The 16,454-nt window shown below is 41.8% G+C and overlaps 1 protein-coding gene across 1 annotated transcript in view; it reads left to right on the top strand.

The window, feature by feature from the left end:
- The window catches only part of cog6 (component of oligomeric golgi complex 6), a 31,040-nt gene extending 15,398 nt beyond the window's left edge, over positions 1-15,642 (top strand). The window contains exons 8-19 of the mRNA XM_039781913.1: positions 207-300; positions 3,972-4,100; positions 5,253-5,344; positions 6,919-6,983; positions 7,094-7,185; positions 7,546-7,663; positions 8,795-8,926; positions 10,318-10,485; positions 11,652-11,753; positions 13,198-13,251; positions 13,355-13,434; positions 15,090-15,642. Of these exons, the coding sequence (XP_039637847.1) occupies positions 207-300; positions 3,972-4,100; positions 5,253-5,344; positions 6,919-6,983; positions 7,094-7,185; positions 7,546-7,663; positions 8,795-8,926; positions 10,318-10,485; positions 11,652-11,753; positions 13,198-13,251; positions 13,355-13,434; positions 15,090-15,237 (1,274 nt within the window). The 3' untranslated portion in view covers positions 15,238-15,642. The remainder of the gene's footprint in view (positions 1-206; positions 301-3,971; positions 4,101-5,252; positions 5,345-6,918; positions 6,984-7,093; positions 7,186-7,545; positions 7,664-8,794; positions 8,927-10,317; positions 10,486-11,651; positions 11,754-13,197; positions 13,252-13,354; positions 13,435-15,089) is intronic.
- Positions 15,643-16,454: the final 812 nt, after the last annotated feature.

Below are 16,454 nucleotides of genomic sequence, written 5' to 3'. Positions count from 1 at the left end.
ACATGTGTACCTTCAAAAGTTGTTTTAGTCGTGCGAGAGAAAACTCAGATTGGACAGATAGTTTAGCTAGCTGTCTGGATTTACCCTGCAGAGATCTGAGGAGCAGTTAACCATAGTCCTCACAAATCCCAGAAGTGGAAAGTTGTGGATACAGACTATATTCCTATAGATACATTTCCTGTCCCTTTTTCCTTCTTTCTACAAAGATGAATGCAGAGGACTGACCCAAGAGACCTGTGATATCTGCCCTGTGTTGACTCAAGCCATGGAAGCCTTACAAGACCGACCTGTCCTTTACAAGTAACACACACACTCACACACACACACACACACACACACACACACACACACGTTATATGGTCCATTTCTTCATTTATCTTCCTCTCCATGCCAATCAGTGTTTACATCTCTTCTAAGAGCATTAACAGCTATGGGGCCCTATCTTGCACTCAGCGCAATTGCCTTTGTACACCGACACATGTATCATTCCTATTTTGCACCCGACGCACAGCGGACTTTTCCCTCCACAGACGCACGTCGGTAAATTAGGGAATATATTTGCGCTCCCGGGGGCGGTTCAGCGAAAAGAGGAGGCGTGTTCCGGCGCAAACGTTATGTGGTCCTATTCTGCAGTTTCAGAAAACAATTCCGCCACTGACCAGGATAAACCTGGTCTAAAGTCAGTGGCGCGTTATTCAGATGCTATTTTAGGGGCGCATGCTTGGTCATAATGTAGCGTGTGCACAACGCGCATACACTTCTCTCATCTAAATGGATGCAGCAGTTCCCATTTTTGCAAACCATACATAATTACAAAGGAAAATATTACTGAAAATGCGCTTCAGGTGTTTGGATAGATCAGGAGGCACTTTACAGTACAGTCCTCAAAAAGTCGCAGCATTCTTTGTGGCTTGTTGTGATTTACACAACATTTCCATGAATCATGGATGTGTTGATGACATAAATGAAGAAATATTAGAGGACTTAAGGAGACGTGATGTTGAACTACGGTGGGATCTGGTCCGGGAGTAATGCGCGATGCGCTCCTGATGGAGCGGGTGGACGGAGATGGAGTGGGGGGGAAGAGGAAGGGGCACAACAGGTGCAGGTGGTGCGTTTGGAGGCCCACGCTCCATGGCTGCAGCAATCCTCTCCAGACTTGAGGAGATGCGCCCGAGGGGCCGCAGCAACATCGCCACCCGGCCAAGACGGGCATTTATTACTTTGCCGCATCTCACATCGGCAGCTCCCGCTGGCGTGCACCAGGCAAATCCGCCGTCATAATAGCAATCTGCCATGGAACAAGCGCGCCTGCTCTTAAAGGGAATGAGAGATGACGCTCTGATTGGTTTATTGCACGTTACGCCCAAACCACACCTAGCTACTTCAGACCAACCCACTTTGAGATTCTTTTATGAAAAGTGCTTTACAAATAAAATGGATTATTATTATTATTATTTTAGATTTGCGTCGGGCGCAAGAGTCATTTATCCCTCCGGTATAATAGCAACAGCGCCCGAGATCCGCCCACAAAGCTACTTGCGTTTTGCGTTTCATACTTGCGTTTCAGATCGTTAAAATAGGGCCCTTAGTGTGTAGTTTCTGTCGCCCCCATGAGGAATTCTAAGTAATGACAACAACACTGTCGTCGCATCCACATGATACAAGCCTTCCGTGATCACGCAAATACAGAGAGTTGTGTGGAGTCTTAATTAGCTTTGTAGAAACTCGTTTGGCAACGGCTTGAATGTAACGGACGTTCATTAATATCAAAAGGTTACGTGCTAAAGCTTTAACAGCTAGTAGACCTGTAGTGTAGTGGTGGATGTTTTTGAAAATGTCTAAAATCAAGAGATGGATACTCATTTATTCAAATGTAAAAGGAGCTGTAGCCCTAAAAATGTTTTCTAACCACTTCTGCATACCTCTGCCAGACAGGCACTGCCATTTATCATAGGAGCAGAAATGCATGCCAGTTACATTGAAAATTAAGTGGCAGTTCCCCTACTAATTATAAGGCTCTGTATTTCAATCTGCCGGTGTCTTCTGTGGGCACACACAGGTGAATTTTAAGAACTTATTGCCAAGGAGATGCTTGTCACTGTGTTCTTGGTGAGATAAACATAGAGGTGTTTTCTTAGAAAACAACAGACCAAAACAGCCTAAAGCAAGAGAAAATGGTGCCACCATCCAGCCAGCAGAAGACGAAAAGTACAAATCCACCAAAACAAAGAAGAAAGACGCCAGCAAACAGTTACAATCAGCATTGTAACAAACTCTGCATCGGCATCTTTATTAGAAATACTGGAGGAGTACACATTTCAAGTGTATACTTTGCATGAATTAATCCAAATATATCCCCTCATAGTTTAATAAAGCAATGCTCAAAAAGGCTGAAATCATTCAGATTATGCCCAGTAAATACGTACGTTACCTAATATATATGAGACATCATATGACATTCATTTAAAAATTCAACAAAGGTTTGTTTTGTAGCAGCTACATTCCAAATGTCCCCTTGTCTGTTTTGTTTTGAATCATCATTTAACTCTTTCAATTCAAGTTCTTCTAGTGGGTTAGGTGATAAACAAAGAGTTTCATGACTATATACTATACCTTTGGGTCTAACCTTTTAGTGCTTTAAAATGCCTGAAGCATAACATCGGAAACGTTGAGAAAATTTTCCAAGTTCCAACATTAATTCCTCTCCTACTGTCTCATTACAGCGAAAAAATTGATTTTGATGTCATGGAAAGGGACAATGATCCCTACACATAAGATGTGACTAATACATTACATCTGGAAAGGATAAGATATGTAATGAAAGACAATACATTAAGACCTGGCAACCCTTGGTTTCTTACCTGTCACAATGAAAGTTATAAAATAGATATATGCACTGTATTACTATACCTCCTGAGTGAGTTAGTTGAGTAGAAGTAGTAGATTGGGTATGGTATAGAGCACACGTGTCAAACTCAAGGCCCGCGGGCCAAATCCGGCCCCTTGCAGATTATGATCAGGCCCTCATATCAATTTAGGTTCAAAATAGACTTTGGCACACCTAGTTGTGCGCCAAAACCAAAAACACAGGAATTTGGCAGAATTTGACAGATTTGCTGACTTTGAGACTCAGATTCCTTCATATTTAGGTATACCTTTTTTTTTTTTTATTGTTATTTTCTTTATTTCTACACTCGTTCTTTATTAGTTTCTTCTCGGTCTTGCACTGTATGCTTTAATTCTTTTTTTCTGTAACGAATATTTTACGTATACAGATTAATAGTTGTAACTTTACTTTCACTGTTCTATAAAAAAAAAAAAAATAAAACAAGCACTGACTTGACTAATTCACTGTCTGTACAATAATCTGTAGCTCAATAGAAAAACATTTAAATGCCTGAAGCACAAGCAAGCACTAATGCCCATTACTCAATTATTTTGCGTGCAATGATGATGATTTATACCGTCTTGCACTGGAGAGCAATTTGTGCTCAGATAGTTTAAAGAATGTCAAAGTACTCGCAGATTTCCTGTAGCTTACTGTCAGTGTAACTTTGTCCCTAGAACAAAACAACACAAAGGAAAGTTTCCCACGTTTACCCCAAGATATGTTTTCATGGCAGACCCTCATTCTGTCGGTCTGCATTCTCTGAAATGCACCTGTCTCAGTACCCAGCGAGTGTTTCAAGGCCATGCGCTGGCTGGGGATGTTGAGGCTGAGAAAGTGGAGACCGGCGTTCCTGGAAACTGAATTCAGCCCTATCTTCTGTTTAGTCTGTCACAGAGCCTGCCACCGCCAAATAATCAAAACAACCTCAAAGTCTTTCCTTTTTAAACAAGCTGCCTGCATTGTTGATGTATGTCAGCGACTGACCTCCGACACAGTCTGCACGCAAACACTGTGGACGCCTTCTTTCTCATGAGGCTTGGGTGTTGAACGCTGCCCGCTTTCTCTTCTGTCTCGTCAGGTACACTCTGGATGAGTTTGGGACTGCGCGCAGGAGTGCGGTGGTCCGAGGCTTCATCGACGCCCTCACCCGCGGCGGGCTGGGAGGGACTCCCCGCCCCATAGAGATGCATTCACATGACCCTATGAGGTACAATGTCATGTATGAACATTGCCGTTTCTTACTCTTATAAAACCAAGAGGGAAAAAATCAGTTTGGATGGAAAATTAAGTATTTCTTTCAATATAAATTAAAATTGGAGAAACTCATGGATGCTTCCTCAATATCTCTGCCTTGAGTTTGATGGGATGTTGTTGAATGATGAGTTCAGTGTAGTTTAGCTCAATTAAAGGAAGTCCATATAATCAGAGATGATCTCCCCTTTTAAGATAGGAACACATACGGTTATGCATCTCCAAAGATGAATGGCTACTGTAACTTAACGACAACTTATTTATAGCATTATTTACGCTAACTTCCCTTTCATTAAACAATTCATCAAACTTTCAACCTGTTTCCTGTTTACACATGGCCAAAACCAGAGCTGACGAACACATACCGTGTATATCTTTTGTAAAATTCATGTAGTAATTCCAGACTGTTTTTGCAGTTATTCGGATTTTGCATGAACTTTTGAAAAACACAATTTAGCAGAACTCCAAACTACATTACATACAGAGACATTAAAATTACAATTCCTCAAAAACACAACTATAAATTGATTGTAAATCTCGTGACTCTTGAACTATAAATCTATTAGATTTATTTCCAAGCTCCAGAGATTCTTAACTTTTAAAATCCAATTCAAGAAGATGTTGAACGTCTATTTGATCAGTGTCTGAGTGTGTCTGTGTTTCCTGCTCTACTACATCCTCTTCCCTCTTCCTCCTATGCCCAGGAGCCAAGGGGAGATTTTCTCAGAATACCAGCCATGTGTAAACAAACACAGAATCACCTCCACTTTATAGGAGGCATCAGCAGTTCTAAGAACATCAAGTTCCTTCTCACCCTCCTATGTCCTCATACACACACACACACACACACACACACACACACACACACACACACACACACACACACACACACACACACACACACACACACACACACACACACACACACAGGCTTACACACATTAATTCAAGTTTAAGCTTGCTGTTTTCCAGCGTTATGTAACCCCAAAAGTTGTTGAGATGACCGATGCCTGGCTGTAGCTGTGGTCTGGTCGTGTTACGATTAGCCCTCAGGTTGACCCCCTCGGTGACGTACTGTTTATTACAGGCTGTTTTGTTGCTCTTTCAGGTATGTTGGGGACATGCTGGCCTGGCTGCACCAAGCCACCGCGTCGGAGAAAGAGCACCTAGAAGCTCTGCTGAAACAAGTCACTCTGCAAGGTATGATGTTTCCTGCATGCTAATTTCCCACTCTGCAGTTCTCCATCATCTGCGGTTCATGCCACAGCTTAAATTTCAAGGGGTGTGATCACACCTACACCTTTTTTTCCCCTTTTGTTTTAATGTTGCCCTCATTGGACATGTTTGCCTTGTTGCATCTATTAATTAGGTGTCTTTTATAGGTGAATCAGGTGCCTGTAAACAAATATCACACAGACGCCCAAGTAGCTTGTTTATTGGACAGAGTTTGGGTAACCAGTCGTTCAGTAGGGTGTGGACAAATCTAACTCCAGTACATTTAGTCCAGCTTATGGACTGATCCTGTGCTTTTATTTATTTTAATTGTTTTTTACATTTCATAGCAGTTAAGAATGACCACAGCTCCGTATGGGGATCCGTCCAGACCGGGGTTTGCCTTTGGTCCATTTTCTTATGCTGAGCTTTAACATCCAGGTTATCAAGTGTCAACATTTATCTCCTTACACCCTTTTGGGGTAGTTTTCTGCAGTTAATTGTGATTATTGTTTCACAACTAACAATTCATGTGATATTTGACTTGGAAAAAGTTTGAGCCCTGCAGGCAGGTGTCAGTGTGGCTACACAGTGCCACCTGTATACTGCCTCTACTATCTGTTTATATTTTTCATCCTGTCTATATTACAGTTTATTTATTTTATCACTACTGTACACCAGGCTACCCACGGTATTCTATTTTATATCTTATCTTACATTTCATTTTATTCTATTAAATATATATTCTCTTTAATTCCTGTATTTTAACTTCTGCACTATTTTATGTCTAATGTCTTGGATTCTCATTTTTACTACTACTACTACTACTACTACTACTACTACTACTACTACTACATGATACATACATGTTATAGTAGCATTGTTGGAGGGAGCCTAACAACAAGAATTAAGTTGCCAACAACTGCTCCACTATCATTGTTGTTCATTTGACAGATAAAGACTTGAAATCTTGGTGCCACCTAAGTTTGAATAATGGCATTGCTCTCACCAGCCTAAACACAGTGAACTCAAAAATAGAACTGTAAACGTTGGAGTTAACATGAATGTGTGAACACATCCTAAGACTAATACAGGAATGAATTAGGAATGTTGTGTCCCTATGTCATTCTGTAGTGTTATACTGTACATGGATACCCTGGATGGTATTCATTAATACTTTGCATGTATTCATGGTATCCTCAGAACAATTATAGTATTTAATCCCAAATTGCCCTGTTATTTATTTGGCAGTTTAGGACACACACAGGCTGGTTGTAAAAGGGCTTCATCAGCTTGGGATGCCCAAAAAGAGGGCTAAACGGCTAGCAAAGTACTGTGCTCTGTCTGCTATCATATGCAGCTGCCATATATGGCGAAGACGCTGTTACTTACACCCATGTGAACAGAGGCATATGCTTAATATTATGGCTGTATGTATGCCAATGGGCCATGATTTTGTATATGTATTCAACTGCATCTTAATATTTATGTCCCTGTAAATTGTTCCCTTCAAGTGGACTTAAATACATTGTTTCTGTCTGTCTCTGTCCCTCTTACATTAGATGTGGATGAGAACATGAAGGAGGTGGTTGGACACATCACTGAGGGAGTCTGCAGACCACTGAAAGTGAGCATCCAAATATGTTCAGAACGCTATTAAAGAAACCGACCAGCTCCTTAAATGCATATCGTGCTCTGTCATGTCGTCACTCGGTGTGTTGTGCTTCTGTCCCTCAGGTTCGGATAGAACAGGTCATTGTGGCTGAGCCTGGTGCTGTGCTGCTTTACAAGCTGTCCAACCTTCTCAAGTTCTACCACCACACCATCAGGTATTTTGACTTTTAACTGTCGGCAACAATTTTGATAATCAATTAATCATTTAAGTCATTTGTAGAGCAAAACATATTTTGGTTGATTGTTTTTTTGTGCTAATTTGGGAATTTGCTGCTTTTCTCTGTTTTGTATCATTGTGAATTGAATACCTTTTTGTTTTGCACTGTCATCTGGACAAAGCAGGCAGTTTGAAGATGTCACTTTGGGCTCTTGGCGCTTGCGATGAGCATTTTTTGCTGTATTTACACATTTTGTAGATTTAACAATTTTTTTGATGACTCAAAATAAAATCATAATTGATGATGTAACCAGATGCAGTCCTAACTGACTTGTCCACGTATTTGGTCTTTGTCCAGCTCCATCATTGGGACCAGTGTGGCCTCATTGCTCATCACTATTGAAGAAATGCACATCCTCAGCAAAAAGATGTTCTTCAACAGCCTGAGCCTTCATGCAAGCAGACTCATGGACAAGGTACAGTACGAGTAAGATGATTTCTATTTGAGTAATCCAAGATATTGTTTTATCTTGTACAGTTGTACAGAGAAAGTGGCTGCTAGGAAAACAATGCCATCACCTGTGAAGAAGAAGAAGAAGCCTTGTTTTTTTTTTTAATTGATGGTTCGCAATGTTCTTTCATAAAATCGCTTAAATGACAGTGCAGAAGTTCAGTATGCACCCTGTGGACACACATTGTGTATTTCAGCTCGGCGTCAAAACCCTCAAAGACAACAAGGCTATTTCTGAAGCCCTTTTGCTTGTAAACAGTTTTAGCCTGCTGGCCACAGCATCGAAATGGTGCTAGCTGCCAAAAAACACCAAACTTGTTACCTTTTAGTTAAATTGCCATCCAAATATACCTCAGCACGAGCGGTAGCTTTTCCACATAACATGCTGGCTGTGTCCTGATCAATAGCAGTTACAAGAATTATCCCTGTAGCTTGCTGTTAATCCAATTGGAGGCCCTCAGGGTTTTGGTGTCAATTCCAGCTAATGCCAGGAACACAGCCTTCTCATAATTTGCTCTATTAGGTGGACAACGGTGGCTGGCGTCAGTTCTGTGTTGTGTATCCAGAAGCCAATGAAATCAAAACCCTTTTCATTAAAAAAAAGCTCTACTGACTCCGAACAAGCTGAGGCTCTCAGTAGCAGCAGGAAGCAGTTGTATATTCAGTCTTATCATGCTGCTCATTAGGGATGTTTATTACACGGCGTTGTTGAATACTCGATTCTGATTGGTCAATCACACCATTTTACGCTCTGTTATTTCTGTGTAGCAGACCGCTACTGTGAATAACAGACCGTTGCTATGCCCGCAGTTCTGATCATAGACTCTGGAGGACCATTTTTAAATCATTGAAATCCTTTTTTGAATCCATATTTTGTGTCAAATCATTGATTTCTTTAATAAGTAGACTTGTAATAAGCGGGATAATGTAGAGTTATTGCAAATTAAAACCCCTTCAGGGGCATTTAAGACCTTCACCATCATGACCGGCACGCTCTACATTATCCCTCACTCAATGCTTTGATAATGTGGGCCGCTTGCTCTTTCGCTCCATCTACTGATACCTTGTCTTGTTCTGACTGTGTGTGCCTGGGCAGGTGGAGCTACCGCCTGCAGACCTGGGACCTACAGCCTCCCTCACTCAGACACTCTCCCTCCTCAGGGAGGTGCTGGCCTCCCATGACTCGTCAGTGGTTCCCCTGGATGCCCGCCAGGCTGACTTTGCTCAGGTAAACTTATACTTAACCATGCAGCCTCTTTTTTTCTTAAAGTGCTCATGTTATGCTTTTTGGCTTTTCCCCTTTCCTTTATTGTGTTATATATCTTTTTTGTGCATGTAATAGGTTTACAAAGTGAAAAAGCCCAAAGTCCACCCCAAAGGGACTTACCATCTCCAACAGAAAACACTGTTCACAAACTGCTCCAAACAGCTCTATTGTAGTCCAGCCTTTACTTCAGAGACAAACGTGGTCACTTTGTAACACAGTGTAGTGTAAGCTAGTAGTCCTTACCTAGGTACTGTCAGGGCACGCCCTCATACTCTGCTTCTGACTGGCTAGTAGTCCTTACCTAGGTACTGTCAGGGCACGCCCTCATACTCTGCTTCTGACTGGCTAGTAGTCCTTACCTAGGTACTGTCAGGGCACGCCCTCATACTCTGCTTCTGACTGGCTAGTAGTCCTTACCTAGCTACTGTCAGGGCACGCCCTCATACTCTGCTTCTGACTGGCTAGTAGTCCTTACCTAGGTACTGTCAGGGCACGCCCTCATACTCTGCTTCTGACTGGCTAGTAGTCCTTACCTAGGTACTGTCAGGGCACGCCCTCATACTCTGCTTCTGACTGGCTAGTAGTCCTTACCTAGCTACTGTCAGGGCACGCCCTCATACTCTGCTTCTGACTGACTAGTAGTCCTTACCTAGGTATTGTCAGGGCACGCCCTCATACTCTGCTTCTGACTGGCTAGTACTCTGCTTCTGACTGGCTAGTAGTCCTTACCTAGGTACTGTCAGGGCACGCCCTCATACTCTGCTTCTGACTGGCTAGTAGTCCTTACCTAGGTACTGTCAGGGCACGCCCTCATACTCTGCTTCTGACTGGCTAGTAGTCCTTACCTACTGTACTGCGCATGTGTGACTCCCAACAAAGATGGAACAGAAGTGAGATGTCTCACTCTGTAGCTAAAACCGAGAGCTCAACACAGGGTGAAAAGAGGAGTTGCAGCAATGTGCAGTACAACACAAATATGGTGTTTTCTGAAAATGAAACCATGTAAACCTATTCTGGTACAACCTCTAAATACAATTATGAACCTGAAAATGAGCATAATATGAGCACTTTAAATATGTTAAACAGCTATTTTGTATTTTTTGTTTGTTTCTGTATTTGTTTATTTCATATTAATGTATATGTTTGTTTATGTATGCTCCAACCACCAAGGCAAATTCCTTGTATTCCTTCCTTGTGTTACTTGGCAATAAATCCTTTTTTGAGTCTGATGAAAGTCAAACTTGTCTCTCTCCGTTGTCATATTTACCAATTGCTGTGAATCTGTCGGAAATGAATATGTTAATATTACCTGTTGACCAAAGCCAGTGATGCTTCACACATCTCTTTCCCAGGTGCTCTCCTGCATCTTGGATCCCCTCCTACAGTTATGCACTGTGTCTGCCAGTAACCTCGGCACTGCTGACATGGCTACCTACATGGTCAACTCGTTGTATGTCATGAAGACGACCCTGGCTCTCTTTGAGTTCACTGACAAGAGGCTTGAGATGCTCGAGTTCCAGGTCTGTCCTAATTGTAAATGAATATTGTTTCGAACACGCAAAACTAAGCGGGCTCTTTTACCACAAAGACCACCGCTACTACAGGTTAACCTAGCCGGTAACAAAAAAACATCCCTCTCCCTTTTCCCTACGTGTTGCATTCAGCGTGAGTGTGAAACTAACCAACCTGGGTGGGTTCAAGGCTTCCTGCTTCTGGAGGGGTTTGCGTGGTGTCAATGACTCACCTCAGACTCTGATCATTTGCGTTCGGACGACGACGACTGCCTCTGGGACCGCTCCGGTGCTTAACTTGGCTCTGCTCCAGCAGCGTCTTTGCCGCGCAAGCCCAGATCCTTCTTTTGTTGTCTCAGTTCAGATTTGTAAAAAAGGTGTATATATACCAAAGTTTGTGGTCGGGGAAACAAGAAAGTATTTTGGTCCTTTGTCTTTCGTGGTGTTCTTCATCTAGCGACGTGTTCCACAGCTGTTCGCTTGAGGCCCGGTCTTTTCGACTCTCCTCCCGCTGTTCCAAAATCGCAATCATGGCACACACCTGTGACTGTCCAGGTTAAATCAGCACTCAACCACTCCCCCCTCATGTCATGTCAGTCGGACCCTGCCCACCACTACCTGAAAGACCAATATTAATATCATAAGAATTATATGAATAATGAATCAGTCAATTAGGTGATTTTGTTCATGTTTTAGGTACCTTTTGACATTTCATCACAATTAGTCAAGGGCATGAAACTAGTAATGACAGGCCACAGCGTAGTCGCACAAGACAAACTGAATCAATTCAATTAAATTCATTAAACTTCAACTTTAAAACTCTTCTTACAGTCATAACATTGTCTGTGCGTAGGGGTATTGTTCATTAAAAATATTCTTGTTCCTTTCATAACCCAAAACCCACAGAGCCCAAATCTTTTATTAAAAAGATTTAATTTGCTGTTTCATAGAAGGCTGTGCGTCATGTATTGTTCATGCTAAAATGCACCATCTATTCTCTATTTTTAGCACATCTTTTGTAATTGAGCACCACAAGAGCTCCTGTGGAAGTTTTATTATCAATGGCACAGCGGTTCTCTATTAACCACAAGTACCATTGATTCACAATGCCAGCATCGGACTGGATGTTAAGCCACTCTCTCTCTCTCTCTCTCTCTCTCTCCCACATTTTCTAGATCGAGGCTCACCTTGACACTCTGATCAACGAGCAGGCTTCCTACGTGCTGACCAGGGCCGGACTGAGTTACATCTACAGCTGTGTCCAGAACACTGAGCAGGTCTCCCACTGAGCACTTAAATACACATCCACATGCACTCACTCATGAAGTTATAGAACTGTGGATTTTTTCTTTTTTTTAACACACCTCTCCTTTTAGAGTCCCTAATGGTCGTCTTTTATACTTAACAGCCACTAACAGTATTGTTTACACTACTATTGCTATGGTTACCACATGACCAATGTCTTCATTAGGGCATAATAGCCTTTCTTTCACATGTTCAGCTGAGAAACAGACAGAAGGAGTCAGGTCATATTACAAATCTTATAGCTTCTCCAGAATTGTCCTGTGCAGATGAGAGAGTCGATACCCTGGAGTCCCCCTTGTAACACACTTTGCCACTGGGCTGACTGAGAGCCATAGTTGTGGTTTAGCATGCGAGTCTTGAAAACCCTGGGTCATGTCAGGACACACCACACCCTGCAGCAGCTCAACGCAAAGCTCAATCAAGAACTGTCATTCTTCTGCACACTACCTCTCTCCTCGGGTGGCCTGTCCTGGGGTTTACTTTAAATAGTCTTCTGTTTGAAACGATGAAGTCTAGCTGTCCACACTCGACAGCATACCAGATGTCAACGACTGAAAAGAATCCCCAGGTTTATTTTAGACTTTTCAGGTTCACTTTCGCTGTCTGCTTAAAGTTGTATCCCTGTTATTTTCTGTGATACATCCCATGAAAAGTCGGGCACTAGAAAAGAGTAATTAAAACAACACTGGCGTGCAGCTAGCAGATGAGTTTGCAAGGCTCATAGTGTGTTTGTTAATGTGCCCATATCCCCATAAAATCACTGCACTGTAGCTTTGACCCTTGCACTGCCTTCTATTTGCTGCTTTTAATGTTGGCAATTTAGGCATTTAAGCCTGACTTAATGTTGCCATTCTGGATAATCAGTGTCAGCTAATTGCCTTGAAGGTACCTGCTGTTGTGTTCACAAAGTCATGGCTTTACCTATCAGGATGTAGGGTGGGAATTAGTTTTCTCTGTTTACAAATCAAGATTCGCCATGTTCAAGTTCGGTGTATTCAGAAAATCGTCTTTTCCCAGAACATTTCCTCAGTACTGTAAATTAGGGCTAAATGTTAAACTGTTTTCTGGCTAACAGTTTTCAATATATGAATAAGTCTGAATCCCATGTAATTAAATGGAGACGTGCTGCAACATCCCATGACATTTAACCAACCAATCAGCCATTTAAAAAGTAAAAGGGAAAATAATTAATTCAGCCATCACTGTGTCCCTGCCTCTATCCATTTTTAGTAGCTGCTGAGGTGCAATGTAGTCAGAAAGAAAGAAAGCGTTTCAACACTGCCTGCAAACCTAAATGATTAAAGGACCTCAGCCGCCTGACTTGTGTTCGGTTCTGAGATTCAACATTGTTGCTGTTGAAACACTGTGACTTTGAGTTGAGTTTTAAGCTGATGTTTCCTTGTCTGTCTGTCTTAGGGTCCTCTATCCCTCCTCCCCAGCATGGACAGCTCTTCTGTGAAAGCAGCCATGGTGAGTTACACCGTGATTAACCAAGCAAAATTTCCTGCACAAATCAATACATTCTCACTCGTTGACTCATCACCTGCTCATAACTCTGTTGCGCAAACAACAGGTCCAGTTCGATCGGTACTTGTCATCGCCAGACACTCTTGTGATGCCACAGCTCAACTTCCTGCTCAGTGCAGCCATCAAGTGAGTCCCTGTCCCTATTGTTGATAGTAGCTTTCTCCATTCAGGGAAAGTATAGCAAACATGCAATATTCAGACTTGATGTTAAATGTTTACAACAGTTTCAGCAGGGTAAAGAGCATGTACAGAGTGATAAAAATAGAACAGGAGCGTTGGCCTAATAATGTTCAACATTCATTAGTTTCCCAGATGTAATACGATCATTACTGCATTCCAAACAAAACACTCGACTACAGTAAATGCATGGCGAGTTTGGATGCTAAATTGCCAAAGCCGCCAACACATTGAGAGAGCGGTCGGCAGGACTGCCTGTATTTGTCTTACTGATCAGAAAATGCACATGCTTTTAGCTCAATCCAGCTGCTACATTGGAGGGCTCTTTCTATGAGTCACGTTTACTGGGAAGTGCAGCAGGCTTGAGGAGCACTCTGTACCTCAGGTTAATGTTCTCTATTAATGGACATGGGAGGACTGATGGGCAGGACGCCATTAATTAGCTTCTGGTCCATTTCTCACTCAAACTCGTTCCCTTCTCTCTCTCTCTCTCTCTCTCTCTCAATCTCTCTCTCTCTCTCTCAAGTCTGCTTTTCTGCTCACCTAAATACACAAAAACACCCGCCAGCACTCTGAAAACACTCAAATACACACAAATAATGGGAATGCACTTTTCAGACTCCCATTGTTTCACATTTCATGTTAGTGCACTTGGTATGGAGCAAGGTGTTATACACAGCACTATGGTTCGGTGTTCTCTGTGGGCCAATTAAAAATATGGATCTCAAGAGCCTGAGTTGGATACAACCGAGGCGCTCCCACTGTGTCCTTGAGTCATCTCACTGGGCACTTTGGTCCGACTGTTGCATCCTCCATTTGTACTCCACTAGAAGTACATAATGTCCTTCAGTCAACGGTACATGTTGAGATTTTTATGGCCAATAATTTAAAGGAAAAAACGTACATAAGAACTAAAATGATAGACAAAAATCCAAAGAAGCTCAACAAGATATGTGGTTTCTAATAAAAAAATTTATAACAATGACAAAGAAAATGGTGCCGCAACTGCCGTGTTTTGTCCAACCAACAGCCCAAACAGATCAAATTTACTTTGAGATGCAGCAAATTCTCACATTTGAGAACTTGGAACCATGAAATGTTTGGCATTTTTGCTTGAAAAATGACTCAAACGATAATCAAAATAGTTGCTAAATAGTTTTCTTTCGATAGACATATTGTTGCAGCTCTAAAAGCAAACAAAAAAATAACAGTGTACGATTAATAGATGGCTGTAATATGATCAGAGGGAATACAATATTGTTATTTGAAAAGTCTTTTCTTTGCTGAATCAGTATATGATGCTGCTGTGGCTGACAGCTGATGCTTGTGCATTTATGCTGTAATATGTATCCATAGATGGCAGTGTGCACCACATACTGCCACTTATTGTTTTGACACAGGGGACATGCAATGGTCACTGCACAAAACAAAAAAAGTAATTAGGACAAATTCTTACTCATGGCTAATTTATTCAGCTCTTGATCAGTGACTAATCACAGCATAGTTCTGTTTTTGACCTGAAATGTTGAAATGTAAAAAGGCCACTCACTGCTGGTACTTTGTTCCGTGAGTATAAAAATGTAGAGTTGTATCTGTTTGTGCAGGGAGCAGATCTTCCGTCAATCCACAGAGCTGGTGTGCAGAGCCTATGGGGAGGTTTACAGCGCGCTGACCAGCCCAGCTAACGGCTACAAAGACCCCGAGAACCTGCTACCCCGATCACCTCAGCAGGTCCAGGCCTTGCTGTCCTGAGAGACACTTCTGTCATACCTGGTTGATCTCAAAAACACGAGGTGAGCCCCAGCGAAGGACAGCCTGCAGGTTATTTAAAGAGCTGTGTAATTTGTACAGCACAATACCACAAATGTATATAAAAGTAGTTGTTAAGGTGCGGTTCTTTGTGGGAAATGGGGTCTGTGGGTCGCTGACCTCAGAGAGAGACACTCCTGGAGGAAAGAACATTATATGAATATGATCCATTTACTTTCACTGCTGCAGAACGTCGACTTGTTTTTCTCTCTGTAAAGCACATTTCCTTTTTTCTGTCTGATTTACCACCATGTACTCTACCATGTCCATAATTGTACAAAACAATGTCTTTTTTTTTATGAAAACACTGAACATTATATAAATCAAAAGGATGCACTTAATTTTTAAGAGACTGGTCTTATTTTTCCACACTTTAGAGTGGTCAGGAAAATTCCGCCACAATGTTAAGAGGAACCTCAGCACCAGCGTTGTTTACTTTCATCTCAACTGTTTTGAATTGTAGGGATACAATGGAAAATCTGTTTTACCATCTCGCTTGGCTTTAAAAAAAAAAATGTCTACCATGCTGACTAAGATGTATAAACCAGACTATAATAAGACTGGATTTAATCATTTACTATAAATTCTACCTTTTTTCAAGTGAACTGTGACCATATAAAACACATTATGTTGTATTAAATAGGTGGAGAAATAAATGATGTATTCTCCATTAGCGCCACATTAAAGGAGAAATCCGGCGCAGAATGAACCTAGGGGTTAATAACACATTTGTACCGAGTCGACTTTTCTCTGGGATATGTTTTCATGCTAATCGAATGTGACCAGTTTTAGCGCAAATCGCTAATTAGCTTATAACGCTAGTCGTCGGGGTACGGGTAAAGTAAAAAGACGACCAGTCGAACGAGAAACGCTGTGTCTGAGCTATGTTGTTGGTTACTGGTTACACGTCGTTCGACTGGTCGTGACTGTTTTTCCAAGATGGCACCTGCCTGTATACGTGCTGTCGGTACTCTCTTTATAAACTATTCTTTTCATAAACTGTCTGTACACTTACAAAGATGTCAATGCTTCGGTTTACATGTAGGGACCCTCATTATGCTACCGTGGAAGTGTGTTGCTATTTTGAGCCTTGTTAGTGGTGTAGAAATATTTCTTTTTTACCCTCTGCCCGACGACTAGCGTTATAAGCTAATTAGCGG

This window comes from Perca fluviatilis, chromosome 2 (genome assembly GCF_010015445.1).
Source record: "Perca fluviatilis chromosome 2, GENO_Pfluv_1.0, whole genome shotgun sequence".
In the NCBI taxonomy this organism is placed as follows: Eukaryota; Metazoa; Chordata; class Actinopteri; order Perciformes; family Percidae; genus Perca; species Perca fluviatilis.
The sequence above is the reverse complement of the archived record's forward strand: the minus strand, read 5'-3'. Positions and strand labels throughout refer to the sequence as shown.